Below are 21,089 nucleotides of genomic sequence, written 5' to 3' on the forward strand. Positions count from 1 at the left end.
GCCTTTAATTTTTGCCTCTTCCTGCGTCTCCTCGTGTATCTTCAACCCTCTAATTCTCTCGTCTCTCACCGTCATCCCACACACTCAGCTGTAAAAACTGTGCTGTGGTGCACTTAACCTATGTACTGCAAAGGTACCATCAAAATATTCAGGATTCACCGTCTGTGTGGTCGTGCAACACTAGAAGTTCCCCTTTTCGTGCCTCCTCAGCCTCCCGCAGGGGCTTGTAGTTTGGGTTTTTGAATCTGCACGAGCATTAACATCATTCTCTCTATGTATGATTCAGAATAGTTGTAATAGGATTTGAAGTCTATCTTTGGTAAGGATCTAAAGAGGCTGTAAGCAGTTACTTTTTCCCCCACATGAGGAATAATACAAAAACAATCTGGTAGGCGTCCAGCTTCTTTTGGCTGTGGGACTATTGTGGAAGCTTATTGTCTTACCGATTTGATAATCCCATACCTGTTCCAATGCAGCTGTGGCGATCAACTGATTTGACTGGACCATAAGCTGGATGGTCACACTGACTCATTTCATGCAAAAATGTAGCTCTGTACAAGCAACCTACACAGAATACAGACAAAACTCTACACAGAAAAAGCAGTACTTCGAAAGTTAAGTAAAGTTCGAAATTAAGTAAATGGACTGGTTCTTTTATAGCACTTTTCTTCCTGCCTTATGCAGCACACCCCACCAATCCTTAAGTGCTTTCTGTCTAACATTCAGACTCTGATCTGAGGTTATGTGGGGTTAGTATCTTGCCCAAGGATATTTGGCATGCAGACTGGAAAAGCCAAGAATCGAACCACCAACCTTACAATTAGTAGATGACTTGCTCTACCTCCTGAGCTAAAACCGATTATTAGTTATACCGCTGCAGGCAAGATGTTAAGTGTTTATGGTTCTCGGATGAGGCATCCTATCCAAAGGATTAAAAATGCTTTTCTAATCCTTTGTTTTCTGACAAAAAACCTGCAAAAGTGCAATTTGTACCTGATGTGTACGCTATATTTGGTAGTAATTAGCTTGATAAAAACATCACACACACAAGATTTTACTGTGAACATGTTGGCAATTCAAAGCGGTACACTGTCTAAGTATATCCTCACAACTCCGATGGCTGTAAACTTTTATCTGTGCTATTAAATACAACATAAAATGTGATTAATTTATTCTAGCTTGAGACTTTTTGAATAACATCTGTTAAAAATTTGCTCTTTCTCTCTCCTACACTTTCATTGTTTCACTGCTTGCAGTCATCTGTGTGTGCCTGCATTTCTGTGTGTGTGTGTCCTCATTTGGATTAATTAAAGGAAATCTCCCGTGAAGAGTGGGGGCGTCCCAATCTGGCTTTTCTCAAGGACGAGCAACTTATCAATAATACCCAGGCCTCCACCCCAACCTACGCTACCACCCACTCAGATGTACACACACTCAGGCATACCTCATTCTAACGCCATGGAAACAGTCACCCAGTGCCGCTCCCAAGCCTGGCGATCATCACTCTCATTTGCTGTGGAACAAAGGCTGGTAAACGTCTGACTGCTATTACAGCTCCCTTATCAGTGCTCCCTGCTTGTCTCAGCCATGAAGCAGCACTGAGCTCAATTGCTCAGTCATTCATACCACTTTTTTTTTTCAATATCACATTTCTATTGTGGTCTGTTGGCTGTTCTTTTGTTGCTGACAACCACTGACTATGATCCAGTATGAGTCATTACCAAAGCAAACATCATGGCAAACTGCAAGGGAGAGAGCAGCATGTGTTGCTCTTCGTAAAAGGGGTTGCCCCGGCTTAGATAATTGCGGAAATCGCTCTAAGGTGTGTGTTTGTGTACTCATATGTGCAGATGTAGGTTTGAGTTATAGACATTCATTTGCAAAGCAAGATATCAAAGCACAAAACCTCCACTAATATTTCCATTATTTTCTTGTGAAGACATTACACACATGAGAACCACAGATCCCATTCACAAGTTTCTATGGTTACAGAGACAAGCGTCAATATCTTATTGACACCATGGTTGCTAAGCTTCTCTATTTCCCCAGAAGCAGACAGCAAAGTCAAGGTGTTATATGGTGACTGGGCCAAACTGAAAGTACTGTGTAAACCAGAACTTTAGTGAAAAGATCAACTAGGGCAGCAAAGCAGCGAAGATAAGTCAATGCAGAAGTTCATATAGTCACATAAGGCTGCCTCTGTCTTTAAATTTGGTGCATGGGAGTTATGAGTAACAGGTAGATGCCAACTAGCCCAGTAGCTCCATACTAGGTGTCACCTCTGCAGATTCAACCCTTACTGTGATGTTGGTGCCCTCTGGATGATGATTTTTATGAAATCATCTGACAAATAATATCACCTGCTGCACGCTTAATTGTTTTCTAATTCTAATGTAATACATTTTTACATTTAAGATGCTAACTGAGGCCTCTAGAGCCTGAGATGTAGCTCTTTGGTCTTTCTTTGTTCTTTGGCATTTCAGAGTCTGACCTTGAAGTGAATTTGCTGGGATGGTCACTCCGGGTGCCGTAAAAGTTTTCCACTTGTGATTAATCATCTTCACTTTAGAATGATGGACTTACAACTGTTTTGGAAATATCCATATAACCCTTCCCGCACGCAATGCTGCAGACCAGCAAACTGCCATAACGTCTGCTTTTGTAGAGGTCCTGATGATCAGTTAATTAAGTGCATCTCATTATGAGCACCTGGCTGCTACTTACCCTCTTAATTTTCTATGGAAGCAGTAATGGTGTACTTAGTTTGTCACATACAGTTTCAGCATTTTGGCTTCAGCTTTGTCAAATATATCATGATACAGTGTAAAATGACATGTTTTGCTATTGTTCCTCTGACGTTGAATTTACCTCATTTTAACACCTGCTAAGGACCAGATGATTTTTTATTAAGAGCTGATACATAAAACAAGCATTCTGTAATTTCATCAAATTTCAAGCTTTTTTTAAATTAGTTTTTTATTGGCTTTTGTGTTTGTTGCTCTTGCTGTCTGTTGTTTGAGTGTTTATTTACTTATTCACTTACTTGGCTGCTCTTGTGCCTGTCTTGTTTCTCCTCCCGTGTCAGCCTCACTCATGAATAAATTCATGCAAACATCATCAGGGTGCATCTCATTAGAAAGGAAACCCATGTTGTCAGTTGACTTGTGGTAAACAGAATTTGGTTTATATTTATTGCAGACTCCCAGCAGAAAGGCAGAAAAAGAGATTCCAAAAAATGAGGCAAAAATATAGGCTGTGTGCTGAGGCTCGCCTCCAGAATTGGGTTTTTTTTGTGTGTGTGTGGTATATAAGTTAAGAATATTTTAGTGCTGAAGACAAATGTGAAGGCACTGGCCTGTCCTTGCAGGTGAAGCTGTGAAACAATAAGTCAACAAGGTAGAGTGAAGCAGTATAGAGTTTTGCAGTGTCAGCATATAACTTGAAAGAGACTTTGCGAGAGCAACAACTGCAATTGCCCAGTAGACACATACTAGTCCACATTTTGAAATTATGGTGTTTAGGTGGATGCTGATGTTGTGGGGAATATAAAAGAAGGGGAGTGCCACTTAGGGCTCAGCATTGTGCTTTCTTCTTTCTTCCTCCTTACGCTTGATTGGGATTAGCTGACTCCTCGGTGACCGCTAGTCTTTCTGCAGTCCCAACTGAAAGACAGACACAAAGTGTGTGAAGGATGGAGAGGATAGCTAAGGGATTATCACAACTCGCTCTTTTGGCATTAAAATTAAGCTTAAAACTTTCTAACCCAACTCCAATGAACCTCCTTGCAGCAAAAAAGACAAAGTTGCAAACATTTCCTCCTCCTTAATTCAGCTCGTGATGGTGGAGAATCTCCCTCTTATGGGCAGAGTCACTCTTGAGTTGACTAAAACAACAGCAAATGACCAGTGGACTAGTAATCCCAGGTGTCAGGGTTCTTTCCCGTTTGAAATATCCTAAAAATGTCCTTAAAGCACCTCCACTTTAAACAAAAAGTTTCCCCCAAACTGCAAATGTTATCTATATATATATTGTTGGCATTCACCATAGCATTTGTACAGGCTGTCAGAATTTTTTCCTTTGAATTACAATGCGCCAAGTAACCTCTCCTTACCCTGAGATCTGTCTCTGTCAACCTGCTGCTCAAAGGGCTTCTGCAGAGCGCTCAGAATGGTAAAGAGGCTCAGCATCACAGGAAAAACTATGTTTAAGTCACAAAGCTGCTTTCTACTCGACTTGCGTTAGTAGTGCTCGGAGATATCTCCATGGTTACACAGTTTGACTCAGACAGCAAGGTGACGCGTAGTCATTGAGGATAACAGACAGAGGTACGAGAGGGAGAAGGAGGAGGGGGAGAGAAAGGGAGGGATTTTCTTTTTAATAAGAGGGCGTAGTCTCTAAACTATAAGAGCTGGCTCAGTGTGACACTGTGCGTCTTTTTAAGAGAGGTAGGAAAGGCATTTTTACTGTATATATTAGCGTGTTTGTGTGGCGGCGTTGGCCAGTGTGCATATGCGTGTGGGAGGTGTGTGGAAGAGTGAGTTTTTGCTGCGAGGTTTTCCCAGTCTTATCTGTGAAGGAGAAGCACCCGGGAGAGGTGACAGGAGAGAAAGCACCACACGCGCGCACACTTATGCATCTTCTCCACCGCCGCCCCGCCTTTCCCTCCTCCCGCAGCCTCCACACTCAGATGGATGATGTTATCAGGAGACTCGGGGAGAGAGGAAGATGGGAGCAGGGAGCTTGTAAGAGATCCTTCCGTGTTGTTATCTGCATATATACAGGCAAGCTCCCCTGCAAGTTATTTGCAGCACTCAGCGCATCATGAATATTAACTGTTACATGGTCCAAGTGTTTGTTTCTGCTTCCTCCCTCTGGTCTATACCTCGAGGAAGTGTTGATTATGGTGCCTTGCCCGGTGTGATTAACACACTGATCACTACACAGGCGCAGGGGCTAGCACACTTAGCGGTAATTATACTTAGCCCTGCTGACTGCTCTCTCCAGCCTTGGCTCTGTAACCCCCTGAAGAGACACAGAGCTGAGGGAAAGCAGGACACATGGCTGAAAATTATTAAAAACATAAGAAAGTCATCTGTTGTTGTTGTTGTTGTTGTTTTCTTTAAAGAAAGAAAAACCGTCATATGCTCCTACAGATAAGATGAAAATGATCACGTGTATATAGTAAATGTGTATGTGTATTGTGGTAGGTACTGGCTTTATCTGTAGACTGCCTTCTGCTCTCTTCTCTCGGGGGGAGGATGTCAGAGGCACATAGGTTAATAATGCTGTCACGCCATAAGGGCCTAAGGCTTGTTCATCGTAGAAATGCACACACAAAAAAAATTGCCATAGCAGCAGCAAAGTAATGATAACAGGAGACAAAAGGCATAAAAACATGCAGACTTTCAGCTCTGCCTGTCTCGTAGCTCATGGCAAGTTCTTACATATTTTACGAGTAGTGGAATTCATTTTATAGGATTTTTCTTCTGATAGAAGTAGTATATTTTGTTTATTACTGCAGGTTTAAAAATTGTGAGGATTTGGCATAATTTCATAAGTTGATTCTGCTATATTTGTAATTTCCACTGTGTAATAGGAAATACAACTTTATGTCAGCCTCACAGTCAGTGCAGCCTGCACTTTGCCCGCCTGCTCTCTCTCTCGCTCTCTGTCTCTTTTTCTTCCTGACATTTGTCTTGTGAAAGTCATGGGCCATGTTTGGCTGCAAAGTGGCTAAGAGGGCAGCAGTGTTGGACTGATTACAGAGGAAGGAGAGAGCCAGACGAAAAGTGCAAGAAAGATTGGTGCGATTTTGAAGTTTGCCAGAACTGAGAAAGCTGAAAGCGTTGATCTCTCTAAGACATTGACCTGAAACTCAGTTTGTTCTTTACGTTAAAGTCTTTGTGGTGTTTTCTGCATGTCTTTCCTCGCTGCCCTTCCTGGGAGGCCCGGTCTCTGCGGGAAACACTTTTGCAGCCAACTATTAATTCGCCAAACTGCTGAGTCGACGACCAAAATAGCACCACGCTATGGGACATCTTTTTTTAATAGACTTGTGAAGCATTGTTCAAGTGCAATCATATCTCTCCTAAAGACTGTACTGGACGTAGAGATCAGATAACTAAGGTAGATGACTGTGTTACAGGATGGAATATGCGTTAGGGATCTATTTCAGTCAGCAGATAGCTCAAGGATGCTATCAGAGCTTTGAATAAATCCATCTCAGGCCCTAACTGAAAAGAAGAGTTACAAAGTTTCTCTCAAAGTTGAGAGAGAAACATGACCTAGCTGTCCTAGCTGACTCATGATGTCTCATGATCTTAAGATGGTGCTACTGTAAGTGTGCAAATGTGTTTCACTCATAAATGTTGAATTTTACCTGAGTGCTGTGCTGCATTGTGACCTAGTGAAGGTACACCGGTCAGCTTTGCTGTAATAGGCTTCCCTGTTTACTTATTAATAAAATATAATGTTTATTAACTCGATATTAACTTGATAGCACAAGTTGAAAATTACATTTCATTGTCAAAAGCACAAGCTAAATGTTAGCATTCTCAGCTAATTAATTTAGTATCTACAGCAGTAACCTCTCAGTACTTTACAATGATACCAACAGTAAATAATTTTCTAACTATAGAAATGTAGGTCATTGAAAATATCTCGATTTTTGAGCAGAGTCAGAGAAAGTCTGTTATATCCACAGTGTGGAAAAATCATCTTTTGGCCTAAAGTTGAAAGTAGGCTGCACTTACCATTAGCCAAATGCTATGCTCTCTCCTCTGGGGACAGCAATCCACAAATCATCCATCCCATCAGAGCTGTATGCCTCCAAGCTAATCAAATTGAGCATAACATTAGTTCAGGCACCCCTCGAAGTCAGGCTCATCTGCAATCCCAGTAGAGCAGCTGAAACCACATAAGCTGATGGCTCAGATACCCGTCTACGAGTCTAATTGGCTGTCTCATATAGGGCAAGCTTTTTAAGCTGCTTCAGCTCTCCTATAGTTGCAGCACAAGTGCAAGCTGCTCTGCAACCCACCTTCACTTTTTACATTGTATTTGGTTTAGTTAATGTCACTGAGGTCATGGAAGGACAAGAAGGTCCCAGAAGAGAGCCATGCTGGCAAATATAAATTACAGCAGATGGAAATGCAGTGAAATACAGTGATCATGCCTGAATTTGTCTGATCATTGTTGATATGCTTTTGAGATAGTTTGGCATTGCAAAGCAGTGATTCAAACTCATGTCAGTTGGAGATTTTGCACACCTGAGTTACATGCAGGCCTATTTTCTGCTCTGTTTATGCACTGCATTAGGGTTCAGCGATAATAAAACAGCCACGCTCATATTGGAAAATTTATGGCGGCCTACTTTTTTGCTCATGAATCATTAAGGAAGTGATTTATAAAAGAATTGGACCTATAAGCAGAATCAATAATGGCACTGGTTTCAATGAAAGCTTATCAATATCCATCCCTCCGCATATCCATGCCTCGAGAGTGCAACACGGCAAAAGAAGACTCTGGTGCACTTCTCTCTTATTGCTGTTGTTTAATTGAATTAGTAAAAGTTTTAATGAGCTTCGCCTAATGTGTCGTTTGAACAAACACCAAAGGAGGAATTGTCAGCACATTGTGTCAGCTAATGCATGAATTTCTATGTATGATATTTCAAACTGCTAATCATGGGCATGTCACTCAGTCCAAATTGCCTCTAAGCTGTAATCGAGCACCACATGCTGACACACCATAACTGTGTTGCCTTTTCTGTGCAGGCGTGTTTGTGCGACTACTGGATGAATGTACTCTATAAATATTTCATACTAGCCCACTTCCCTCCCTGCTTCATCAAAAAAGGAAAAAAAAGAAAGAAACACACAAACAAATATCCCTCCAGTATAAATAAAGCCTGGACAGAAGTGAAAGGGCTTTGAGGGGGAGTGTGAAAAGCTTGCGCAGAACAGTGTGTTTTACAAGACGAAAGCAGGAAACAGTGAAGTTTAGCAAAGAGATCCGACACTGCAGCCAGTGGGTCTTAGTGGGTCTTTCAATATTTTTTCACCTGTCATATTTTGCCTAAAAGTTAACTTTAGCTCAAAACGTGCAGGTGGCCTACAGGCAGATGAGTCCTGGTTATTGATTAAGGTTTCTTCTCATACACTGTCAGGCCCACTTGAGCATTTTTTGTGCTGCTGAATGAACCCAGCGCAGTTTCAACATAAACACTGACTGAAACCTTCTGGTTTCTTCGTGCTGCATGCCTCCAGCAAGGATAATACGAAGGTGACAGCGAGTTCTGCATCTCCTGTTGATGTTGCCGTGCTTTGCAAAACAATCAACAAGATAAAATATTTACATGCAGGGATCGTCTCTCACACTGATTGTAAGACACCTCACTGAGATTGACCCTGAAGACGTGACTTAAATCACAACGTGACTTCTGGCGAAAGCTCCCGAGCTCAGTTGGGGCACATAATATATTCTAGCTGACTGATAACAAATTAAATTGTAAGTGACACAGAGCGGTGATACTGCATTATGCTTAGACACAGTGGTCATATCCAGTGCAGTTATTGACTGCACTTTGAGCTGTCAAAAGTTTATGAATAGCTCAGTAGATTTCAGAAAATAATCAGCATTCATTATCACGCATCCAATTCTGGAGTTCTAAAAACTGTAGACCAGACGGACACTGAACTGGTTTATTTTTCTCATTTTGTTGCAAATTGTAACAAAGCAGTTTTGGACACATGTAGTATTGTACCAGTTTCAAGAAATTCATTTGGATCAGATTCATCGTTTTTTTTTTTTTTTGTCCCCAGTGCTTTATGAACTCGGTAATTTTGTCTGCAGACTAATGGCTTTAGAATTGAGGCTGAAATCGTAATGGCTGGGCAGTTCTCCAAACCTCTCTGAACCTTGGAGGATCTACGGAACAAAACATTTGATGGCCAACAAATATCACCATCTCTTTCTGTTTCTCTCTTGCTCTCCCTCTCTTGGTGAATGCCTTGGAAACTGGCCATAGTAAAGGCACTCAACCAGACAGAGTGGTGTAGGAAGGGTGAGGTCCCCCCCTGCTTTGCTGCTGATTTATATTTGGTCTCTCTATGGGTGTGTGTATAAGTCATATTCCAGCTATGTGTCTTATCATGTTTGTTCACTGCTTCCATTAATTGTTGTCAATTTGCTAATTAGCAGAATTTATGCACAAAGGGGGATTATACCTATATCCTGCATGTGCATCTAATAATGTGAATAATAGAGCAATGGGCACATGTAAACTTAATAAAGTAATTCATTACATTAGCAATGTAGACTTTGCACAAAGCCAAGTTGTCATGTGCCATCCAACATCTTACATTCCTTGATGGGGTCATAACACTGGAAGAGATACAGACCAAGAAGATTAAATACCACACAACTCCTGAAATCAATCCACATTACCATAGCCATAATCATCTGGATTGATTCTGCAGCAAAAATTATCATACCTGAGGAAAGGCTCAATTTGTCAAGCACAAATTGATGAACCAAGTGGGGGAGGTTTGGCCAATGGGGACTTATGGGGTGGATCTTAGTCCATAAGAGCTTCGGGCAGGGTTATCAATAGGTTCTTGCTGGACTTGGCTCAGTGTCCATAATTTGATGTGTACACAATCAATAGCCTCCACCTAGCTGGCAGGTGGGCCACTGGTGTGGTGCAGAATATTTTTCTTCCTCACAAGAGCTTTTCCCTCTCAAAGTCAAGAACAATGCGAATGCAGGCAGAGGAGGTAGCGCAATAAATGGGACGTAGTTGTGCAACCACGAGCTGCCACTGATGACAGGGCACTTATAGAAGAGTTAGTGCCTCTATTGACGACCTCTTGAGGAGGATGTAGAAAGGTGATTCTTGCAATTTCAGGAGAAGTGGTTGAGATGACAGGTGGTTGAAGATAAAGCTCAAGAGAGGCACAGAAGAGCGACTCAAGAGGGCTCTTAATGCCATGACTCCTGCATGTTTTCTCCTCTGGATCAACTTCACTCCCCATTCTCAGTCCACCCAGGATATCTTAAATTACTTTTAAGGATCTGCGGAATTAAATCATGAGGAGAGTGTGTTTGCTACGGGCAAAAGAGCATTTGCTTTGTTTCATCAGCTTATTTTAGTTTTTTGGTGACAATGCCTGTTCCAAATTTTAACCTCTTGACATCGTCATCTGATTGTTGGGTTTTTCTCTGTGTTGTTGTCAGATCTTTACCTTACAATATAAAGCACCTTCAGGTGACTGTTGTTGTGATTTGGCGCTATATAAAGAATATTGCACTGAATTGAACTGAAGCACCTTCTGCTCAGCTGTTATACATGTGGAGCCAACAGTGCTACAGTTGGAGCTGCTTTGTTGTGAAAAACCACATGATGGCTTCATGTTTCAATTATCCCAAACATCTTTTTATGTATTAACTTTTCATATAAGGAAATAGTTTATCTCCAAATACCAGTATAACTGCGATAGTCCTACCATATATCAGTCGAGCTCCAAAAGTAAGACATGATACTCAGAACTTTAATTTGTTAGTCGTCTCCCTGATTGTAAATCTCAAAGTGAACCGGCTTCCCAGTGCAGCCGTGCTAAGATATCTGCTTTTTTCTCCGTGGGTGATCTGCTAAAAATCCTTAAATGTATGAATGCAAGACAGCTACCACGAGCAGTGCACATTAGGTGATCCAAGATGAGCACACCTCATGGGCGAGTGGGTGACATACTAACCAATAGAATGCAGTATAAAAATGCAGGTATTATTCAAATGTTTCTTTCTGGGAGCAACATGACAATTCTGATCAAAGGGAGAGAGCTCAAGGAAAATCGATGTTGTGACATCAGGGCAAACTCCTCTGCTGTGAATTGATGGGGACTCTATGGGGTTTTAAAGGATAGGCAACTCTTCTCTGCATACATCTGAATGTCCATGTGACGCACAGAGAAGGAATCCTTCATTACAACAAAAGTCTGCCGTACAGACCCACTTGTGTGTACGATTTGGCCTGATTGTGCTCTTATTATTCAGAGCACAATAAGCTGTCTGCTACTATAGAGCCAGTGGAGATAGAGTAAAGCAGCCCAATTGGTCACAGGCAGCTAAAGTATGTCAAACACCAGCTAATCATCTCAATGCATTGACCGCCCGTCTAAGCCAATCAAGAGTAGCCTGACCATGACCTGACTGGTATCCTGGTACTGAGGCCGAGTCGTTCACAAGAAGAAGAGAAAAATTTCAAACAAACTGTGAAAGAAGTATAATGTCCACTCAAAAAGGAGCCTAATGCTTAAAATCAGTTATAAAGTAATAATAAGGTAATTGTACTCATAAACCTGGTGTGTTTTAAAAATAAATTGATAAATTGTACTTGAAAATAAATTGACGTAAAATATAAATGTTCTTACATATTAAGTCTAAATATATTTTGATAGATGAGTATAAAATTTATGTATATAATAAAGCTATAATTACCAGTAGTTTGATATTTAACTTTCTTAATTACTTTTAAATGAAATTGCTTCATTTTAACGCAACACGCATTCACACACAGTTTAGCCAAGGTGCGTGCAGGCACATCGGTCAGTGGTGGAATTGACAGATAGTTTAATCTCAGTTATCTAACAGTTTGAACTCACGGTCAGAGAGGAGCTCCACAGATTAGAAAGTGGCCGCTTCTGTGAAAAATCTTCTTTCACTTCCTGTGTCTGTTAGCCTTCGTCCTCACAGTCACATCTAGGTCAACCGGCTTTACTGTGCTTTCTGGGGGGGGTTTTATTTTGTTTTTTAATCCACCACTCATGACATTTGATGCTATACTTAATGCAACCGCGGATGCAAATCATGAGAAAAGAGGAGTCCAAGTAATTGATCTTCTTAACTACTCCCACTCAATAACAGTAGGTTAATGCAAGCCACCTGAGCGCTTCTTATCCCCGAGCTTATACGGCATTTGCTGAACACAGGTTGCTTGGGTGTGTGAAAGTGAGACAGCGGGGCTATGGGTCAATGAAAACATTAATCGGTTTGTCTCTGTCTGTGTGTTTGTGTGCGTGCCCGCATGTCCATTCTTTCAGCTGTTCATAGTGTAGCTTTTGAAGTGTGGAACAGCAGAAGATTAACTGTGTCCTCTGAGGCAGTTAATGTAAATCTAAATAAAGAATCGACCTCTGAAGAATGACTTACCTCTTGCCTGCATGTCAGTAAATCTTATTTACATATAGTCCACTCCATGCTGTACCACATCAGAAAGTCATCTGTGTAAGACACAGTATACCCCCAAAATTATTATCTCATGCTCTTATCTGCTCGTCTACCTTGTTGCTGTTCAGAAACAGGAGTACAAGCAAAGGTCTTCCGATCAAATTGTTTGGCAGCAGGGAGTGAGCCTGAAATGCGCTTGCCAAAAAGTTGAGGGTTATGGAAGCAATCTGCGTCCTTACTATGACTCCACAGCTCAGTGCCAAGCTTGCCCTGAGTTGCCTCACTTAGCTGCTAATAGGTTTAACCTAATCAGTACCAGCATTCATTTAGCGATAACACTTCCTCTGCTGAGCCATGACACCACCTTCTTTGTTCTGCTTTATGATTCCATTTTTCCTCTGCATTAGTAGAAGGGATCCAGCAACAAAAAAATGCATTTATATATGTTTGCTTCAGGAAATCCCACTAGCCATCTGACCACTTTTTCCAGCTTGTCATTGTTAGCCACAGGCTAATGGATGCACTACAGAAGTGGTTGACCCCTAACCACTGCAAGAAAGAAAAAGAGTATTGCTAATATGTAATATTTGCTAAATTAATGAAGTCTCTGCGGAGATACTGTGAGCGTCTCCGGACTACACATTGTAAATTTATGTAAGATCATCAATGTGTTCTGCAACTTAATGTGATTTGTGATTAGTATTCAGCGTGCCTTGTTTTCCTATTTGACTGAGTCGCTTCAATCTCTCTTCATTAGATTTTAATAGGCTTTATATTGCTCGAGTCACAGAGGACTTTGCACAAAAGAATGCTAATTTTTCACATGTCCTGGATTTCAGTCGATGTTTTGATGCAGGGTTGCACCGAGTGTGCATGCTTCACCTGTGTGGGAAGAGACGCTCAGCTGAGCAGAGTTGAACTGGAGAGGAATAAAAAGAGGACATCAGCTAACCCCAGCAGCACTGTAAGGAGTTTTATCTGTGGTTACAGTGCAAGAGGGAAGATATTCAGCTCATCACGTAACATAATGTCTTTGCCAAATATAAATGACACACTTGTTTTATAAATATTAAACCATAGTCAGAGCATCTAAGGCCAGATTTAATCAATCTGTGTCAATAAATCCTCATCGAGATAAAGAGCTGCAGCTAAAACTCAGCTTTATGCTGTGCTGACCTCATGGCATTATGCAGGATGTTCCTACCCGTCCCCTCACTGTTCAGATGAGCATACGGGAAACAATATTTTCACTGTATGTTTCATAAGAAGAAACAATATTTTAAAGCTTTGTGCATTTTTCAAAGTGAAAGTAATGAATGAAAGGGGAAGTTTTAGACATTTGCCAACAGGTGGCGCCAAAATCCTTTTATTCTTTTATCTGGTGTAGATGGGACTACACACACACACATACACGCACGCGCGCCCTCACAGTTATTGTCTAAACAGATGTCTGGCCTACTTATTACCCTTATTTAAATTAACTTCTCACTCAGTAAGGTCTGCAATGCTTCATTCATTTAATCACTCATTGGTTCCTTGTGTCATTTTCCATTATCTTGCTGACCTATCCTTATGTAATACTCTAGCATATTCTATATTCTTTATATGGATAATGGAGCTCTGATATTCAAGAGCACGCCCACAGTGCCTTTGAACCAAAGACAGACCCTCCATTAGATTCATATCATATACTGAAGACCTTTATTTATACATCTTTTAAAATCCTTAATGCAAATCAGGCAGCCCTGATTATTCAGAGTGTCCTCTGCCAGTGTTAAACTAATACTTTCTTCATTTCTGTGCTCTCTTTTCAGATTCTAGCCATCATATCAATACTGTTTATCGTCCTCTCCACCATCGCACTTTCTCTCAACACTTTACCAGAGCTCCAGCACAAAGATGAGTTTGGCCAGTTCAATGATAACCCCAACCTGGCCCATGTGGAGGCCGTGTGTATTGCCTGGTTCACCATGGAGTACCTCCTTCGCTTCCTGTCTTCTCCGAATAAGTGGAAATTCTTCAAAGGCCCACTTAATGTTATTGACTTGCTGGCCATTTTGCCCTACTATGTCACCATATTCCTAACAGAGTCGAATAGGAGCGTGCTGCAGTTCCAAAATGTGCGTCGTGTGGTGCAGATATTCAGAATCATGAGAATACTGAGGATCCTGAAGTTAGCCAGGCACTCCACGGGGCTCCAGTCTCTAGGATTTACTTTGAGAAGGAGCTACAACGAACTGGGGCTACTTATCTTATTTCTTGCCATGGGCATCATGATATTTTCCAGCTTGGTCTTCTTTGCTGAAAAAGATGAAGATGCCACCAAATTCACCAGTATTCCTGCCTCATTCTGGTGGGCCACCATTACAATGACTACAGTGGGCTATGGTGACATTTACCCACAGACGTTGCTTGGAAAGATTGTAGGTGGACTCTGCTGCATTGCAGGTGTTCTTGTCATTGCCCTACCAATCCCCATCATTGTAAACAACTTCTCTGAGTTCTACAAAGAGCAGAAGAGGCAGGAGAAAGCCATCAAGAGAAGGGAGGCTCTGGAGAGAGCCAAAAGGAATGGTAGCATTGTGTCAATGAACCTAAAAGATGCCTTTGCTCGTAGTATGGAACTGATGGATGTAGCGGTAGATAAAGGAGAAAACAAGACGCCTCTTGACAACCACCTGTCGCCTAGCCGCTGGGGCAGCCATACAAGACATGCCTCCTCTGAAACCCATCTGAAATCACCTGACAAAAGAAACCCAGAGTTTCTGCCGGAAGGTTCTCCCCATCACATAACCATCACTACAACTGGAAGTCCACAGCGGACAAGCAGGACCCCACAGCACCTTAGTGCTCAAACACTGGAGGAGATGTACAGTCAGATAACCAAGTCACAGTCCTTCAGCAATCTCAACACTACAAGCTCCATGAGCACTCTGAGCACAACTATGACTGCCCCGGCATCACCGAAGAAGTCCCATAGCCCTGAATTTGCATTAAAAGAGGAGGTGGGGATGGAGATGAAGGAAGTCCAGCCCTCCTTGCCGGAAAACTTTGGAAGCTGTTCAGCGGGCATCGAAAAACAGGGCTCAAACTCAGGCAAGGAGGATACTAGATCATGTCAGATCAGACACCCCAGGGCCCCGCCACCTCTGAATCTTAGCTTACTGAGGCCCAGTGATGACCAGAGGTTTCTTAAAGATGGTCTCTATGAGTCCGTCAACCCAAGTGATGGATCAGAGCTCTACATAGAGGAAGGGGAAAGCTGCAGTGCTGCGGAGAATATCCAGGGCTCTCCAAGACGGATTAATCCTCTAAAAAACAAAGGGTTGAAGGTCAATTATACAAAGACCTCTGCTGAAGGCCCTCTGACACCACCCAGTACTACTTCTCCTGGAGACATCAGCTCCAGCATCCTGGAAGATGAGTCTCCAGTGGGAGAGACATCACCACTCATCCCTAGTTCAGAGGGGCTTCTTCAAGTCACAATGGAAGACGTCTGCCCTCTGGCCCCTAAGAGGCTGGTGGTGGACACCCCACCAGGGGATGAAGATCCACAATCCACAGAGAATCATGAAGAGAAGCACCTGATGGAGGTGGCGGGAGCAGTGGTTGCACCATTGTCACCCAAGACAGCAGCACAAAATAGCACCCAAGGTGTGGTTGGGGCAGGCGAGGAGGTTAAGCCTGACAGCAACCAAAGTGGACACAAAGTAGAGAACCACATGTTTACATCCGATATCCACCTGATACCCGGGGATGGCAGCCTCTCTCCAACGTGTGAAACCAGCATGTGAATGTAAGGGACATTTGAGGGACAACAGACCTAGTACAACCTCAGCCTGAAGTTTGGGAGAGCAGGGAGGAAAGTCAAGGGTGCAGCAGTGGCGAAAGATCTTTTTGCATGGCATGACAAGTCTCTTATACTTGTGTTGTTGTTGAATTGCAGAAAAAGAAACTGCAGTGCTTTGTGCAGATCCTGGGAAACAGTGGGCTCAAAGAGGACACTTTTGAGAAACAGAGAATTCATCAAATCACGTACACGCAGGTCCTCCAGATGTACATAACGTCTCCTTTTTTAGCAAAAGAAGGAAATGCACAGAGGAACTGTAAAAGCATGCTTTTTAAAAAAATCAAAGGACAGATATTTTACGGTGCTTAGTTTGCTGAAAGCGCTCCACTGTAAATACTAGGACATCTAAGGCAATGACAATGCACAAGATGGCAAAGGAAGACAGTCACTGAGGGTACTAATATTTGTAATGTAAAAAGGAAGGGGTAGGGGTTTGGATAGACAGCCCTCAGATTGGGTGTTGCATCGTAGCGACCTATTTAAAAAAAAGAAACATATCATTACCTTTTGTGGCAATGCAAAGTGTTCTCATGATGGCCCTGTTTCTTTGTTTTGTTTCGTTTTTGTTTCGTTTGGTTGTTTTTTTTCTCGTGAATAACGGTGTATGAAACTGTAACGTTGAGATTAATATATTTGTTTTTCATAGCAGCTGTTGAACTTTCAGTTTGAGCATCTTTGAATCTTTGAAGAAGGATAAAAACACCTTGAATTCTCTCTAAAAAAAACAAAAAAAACACCTGTAGTTGCCAAGTATTTATCAAACCAGTAAGAAGATGAACTATCAGACACTAAAGCTACTGACAATATTTATCACGCAGTTTCAGGCGTTAGAGATTTAAGATGCTCCTCGTTCAGCCTTTTGATTCCATCCAAATCAGAGGAAATGATCTTATTTACTCTCTAACATCAATTATATAAATAAATATATCTATCTATCTAAAAGTAGTTTTAAGAATGAAATGTGATAAGTAGGGCTAGATTGGTTGTAGAAAAAGTCTACAATATGTAGGTGAGACTCCATTTAAAAAAACAACAAAAAAAAGAGGTAAGACTTATTATTCACCAAAGTAGATTTGGTCATTAACACAGATATATGCGTTACACTATCATTATCTGTTTTGGCTTTTTAAAAGTGGTAGATTACAACAACAAAAAATGACAGTATTCCTTCTGATATCAATGGACCAAATCAAGCACACTGACAAGCTTTCTTCTATCTCAACTGCATTATAACATATATGGTAATAACATGTATTTTGACAGTAGGTATGCTTTTGGAGTTTTTTTTCATTATAGTTTGTTTACCTGCATTGTGTTCATTGCATCCTCAGCAGCCTCATGTCAATGTTGACCTTTGTTCCATACTACTGCAACTTTACCCAATCCTGCTGATAAGTTTAAGGCATTTTTTTGTACATCTGTGGTGTCTCGGACTGTAATTTATCGTGTTTTATTGTGAACAATTTTCAGTCAAACTTAAACCCAAAGGATTTTTTTTTTCTCTCGTCGTCTCTCTTGCTTTTGTTTTACACTGACTGAAAATATATCTGTTCTACGTTGCCTTTGATTCCAATTTATTGCTGGAATATTTGTTTATTTCTTTCAGCGTGACACATGTCGGCGTAGACTAGCGAAGTGTTTGTGAAAGCCACACAAACCGGAATGGCAATGATAGGAAGGAACGTGGGTGAATTACTTTGTTGTTTTCTTTCTTGTTATCATTCTTTTTCGCTAATCATATTTTGTTTGTTTGTTTGTTTTACTGAACGGTGTGGAATGTGCAATACCGCATACTGCAATCTATGCAGGCCAAGAATTGTGGCACTTTATTTTATGTCTATGGGAATTTGTAAGTGTACAGGCAAAATTTACTTGTATTTTTCAGATGTTATATCTTTAATATGAGGCAAAAAGAGTATTACGACTACTAGGATCTCACAAACAATGCAAATGAGAATCTGACTTTTACTTTTTCATATTGCGTGACTGGCAAAATGCTGTTGAGCACCTTAAAGCCAGGTATTAATGGACCTCAAATTTGATTATCTGTCGGAATAAGAATCCAAATTGACCACCAGGGCCTTTTATACTGCTGTTAGATTTACATAAAAAATCTAGCAAATGTGTGGAAGATATTAACATTATCTAATTTTAATGGCCACAAACAAACAATTTTCTGTTTTTTGTGAATTATCGTGGAGAATGAGTCTATTTTTTCTAAACCAAAATGGAGCACGACCACAATTTCCTGCCATATGGTGGTTGAAATGATGCGTGCCTTTTCATAACACGGCTGTTTATGAGAAGGTAGCGAGTCATTTTGCTTTGTTCATATAGCACTGTACAGAAAAAAAATTCTAATTTTATAGGAAAAATCAGGTCTTTATGTAATAGAAACAAGTAATGATATTGAGTTCTCAGGTTTTCTATAACTCTCTGATGTTCTGATTGGATAGATTATCTGTTTTGTTTTGTTTTTCTTGAACAGCTAATGTCAGCTAGCTGCTTCTGTACTTTTTGAGAAGTGTTGTCGTCAAAATCCACTTCGATGTCTTGGCTTCCAGAACAGGGAGCTGCAATATTTCTCCCTTCTTCTGAGTAATGTGTGTACCACATTCAGTATCCACTCCCATCAGTCTTCAGAGAGGCAGGAAGAAGTACAAACAAAGGGATGGACATCTGACCAATAAGGGAGGCGAAGAGGGAGCGCGGCTACAGCCAGGAAGAGATCCCTGCTGTCTCTGAGCTGATCCATCTGATTATTTCCCATGCTGACACCAGTGAGTGCTCCGGTCCCTCCGGCTTCAGAAGCTCTAACCCCATGGCATGCCCTCAGGAATAGCTATGAGTGGGTAAAAACAAGGCGAGGACAAGAAAAGAAATGGTTTTCCCAAATGGTTACATTGTGTCAGTTGTGGTCCATATTTTCTTTCTTTTGTCTGTGTACATACGATTTGCCCAAAGTAGCATATTCTGACTCAGTGGTCAGAGATTCATGTGAGACCTCATGGAGTTACCTTTGTGATATTACCGATCCCTCATCAGAAGCTCAGATTCTTTGGTACTCTCTGAAGTAAAATGCGGGGTCAGCGGTGGTCTTCGTTTGAATTTTCATCTCTCTTTTTTTCTTTATAATAAAGGGAGGTTAGATCATAACCTTCTTGTTTGTAAGCTTGTACTTTTTTTCTGTACTCCAATTAATCCTTCATCCCTTGTTTGTAGTAATCATGTCTCTGTGTTAGCCTCGAGTAATCTTTCATTTTGACAGGTAGGGTAGAGAAACAAGGGATTTGGATTGATCAGCTGTATCCCCTCGGGATAAAGTTTGTGTGGATACTGCAGCTAATCCTGTGAACTGACAGCAAAAAGGACTGTGCTCTGTCTTACTGTCTCATGATGGCGTATTCATCTGTGATGCTGTACAGAGTGGAAACGTCGTGTCTTTACCCTCTCTGAGAGAATGGGTATTGTCCGTGTCATTCATACGTGCTTACCTTGCTCCTTAAAATGCAAACAGCATCATTGTTTGTCCTTATATCTCTGTATATTCTGCCTCCTCCATTCTTTTTTCTGTTCAGCTTTGAGAGAGCATTATCATCAAGACACATCCTGACCTACAGACTGTTTCTGTACAAAGCAACATCTTTGTATGCATGTAGTAGTCTGAACAATTATGTGACCACAGAACACTTTGTTATGGTATGTATGTCAACATTTGTGTAGAGCATTGTTCCTCATTACGTCTATTAGCATATGCAGAATAACAAATAAATGTATAACTCCTGCGTTTGTGTTTGGTGTTCCTTGCTCTGCATATCAGATGATGATTGTAGGCCAGGAAAGTAAAAAAAGAGGGGGAAAAAAGACTTAAGTTCGAATCAGGACACCAATTAAAATAATATGTTGCATTTGCTGCAAGAAAGCAAAGTTGTTTTCCGTATACAGAAGTGTGGACAACTCAGCAGTTTGGCTGGTTGATAAATGATTTATTACTGAACGGAAATGCGTTCCGTTCGATGCAATTAATGTAAGTGTGCATTTCCAGGCATGTTCCAGTGCAACTAAACAACATTTACAGTGTGTTTAGAGGGAAATGCATTCTCTCTCCAATAATAATTTGCAATGTAAAAACCAGTTAAGCCCAAATAAGGTGGCAGAGGCATTCACACAGCTTCTTCACTTCTAGTGTGGGAACAATTTTACTTAGTTTTATATTCTTTTCTGTCTTTAACTTTATCTTTATGGCCATTTTTGGTTAGTTTTAGGAATATAATTACTGGGTTAGGTTCTATAGTCACACTTTAGGTTTCTATTAGGTTTAGGGGAAAGGTCATTTCTGATAAAAACATACTTTCAGTGTTAACTGCATTTGAAGGTTCTCATTCAATTCAGTTTTATTTATACAGCACCAAATATAGCACCTTAAGGTGCTTTACATTGTAAGGTAAAGACCCTGCAATGATACAGAGAAAACACCAACAATCATATGACCCCCTGTGAGCAAGCATTTTGGTGACAGTGGGAAGAGAAAGGTCTGTTTTAACAGCCTAAACCAGGCTTAGGGAGGGGCAGCCATCTGCCGCAACTTGTTGGTGGTGAGGGGACAAATACACACTGTAAAAGAGAGTAATTGATTTTCTGGATTACCAGGTGTATAAGTTAAGATAATATAATTACATATTTGGAAAGTTCTGAATTTATGACTCAGTGCCTAAAATCGGTCAGAAATAAGAAAGAAATAACACAAATGGTAACAAAATATTAATTACAAATGTATTTTTATCACAAAAAAACACAAACACATTTTTTTTTGCTACAATCAGTTCTTCCAAACCTGCTTCCAAGTTCCATGAAGGGTCCTCATGAAAGAACTGATACAATCAGAAAAGTAAATAAAGTTAAGGCTGTTAGAACTATACACATGACCACTTTTTTAGGTACACCTGTTCACCTTCTCATTATTGCAACCTCTAATCAGCTGATTTCACCTGATTCCCTGCACAACCATCTGTAT

The 21,089-nt window shown here is 41.0% G+C and overlaps 1 protein-coding gene across 1 annotated transcript in view; it reads left to right on the forward strand.

Moving 5' to 3' along the window:
- kcnb2b (potassium voltage-gated channel subfamily B member 2b) overlaps positions 1-17,635 on the forward strand; it is an 87,014-nt gene extending 69,379 nt beyond the window's left edge. Inside the window, exon 3 of the mRNA XM_003443467.5 lies at positions 14,040-17,635. Coding sequence (XP_003443515.1) covers positions 14,040-16,019 — 1,980 coding nt within the window. The 3' untranslated portion in view covers positions 16,020-17,635. The remainder of the gene's footprint in view (positions 1-14,039) is intronic.
- The last annotated feature ends 3,454 nt before the right edge of the window (positions 17,636-21,089 follow it).

Source organism: Oreochromis niloticus, linkage group LG9, assembly GCF_001858045.2.
Source record: "Oreochromis niloticus isolate F11D_XX linkage group LG9, O_niloticus_UMD_NMBU, whole genome shotgun sequence".
Taxonomy (NCBI): Eukaryota; Metazoa; Chordata; class Actinopteri; order Cichliformes; family Cichlidae; genus Oreochromis; species Oreochromis niloticus.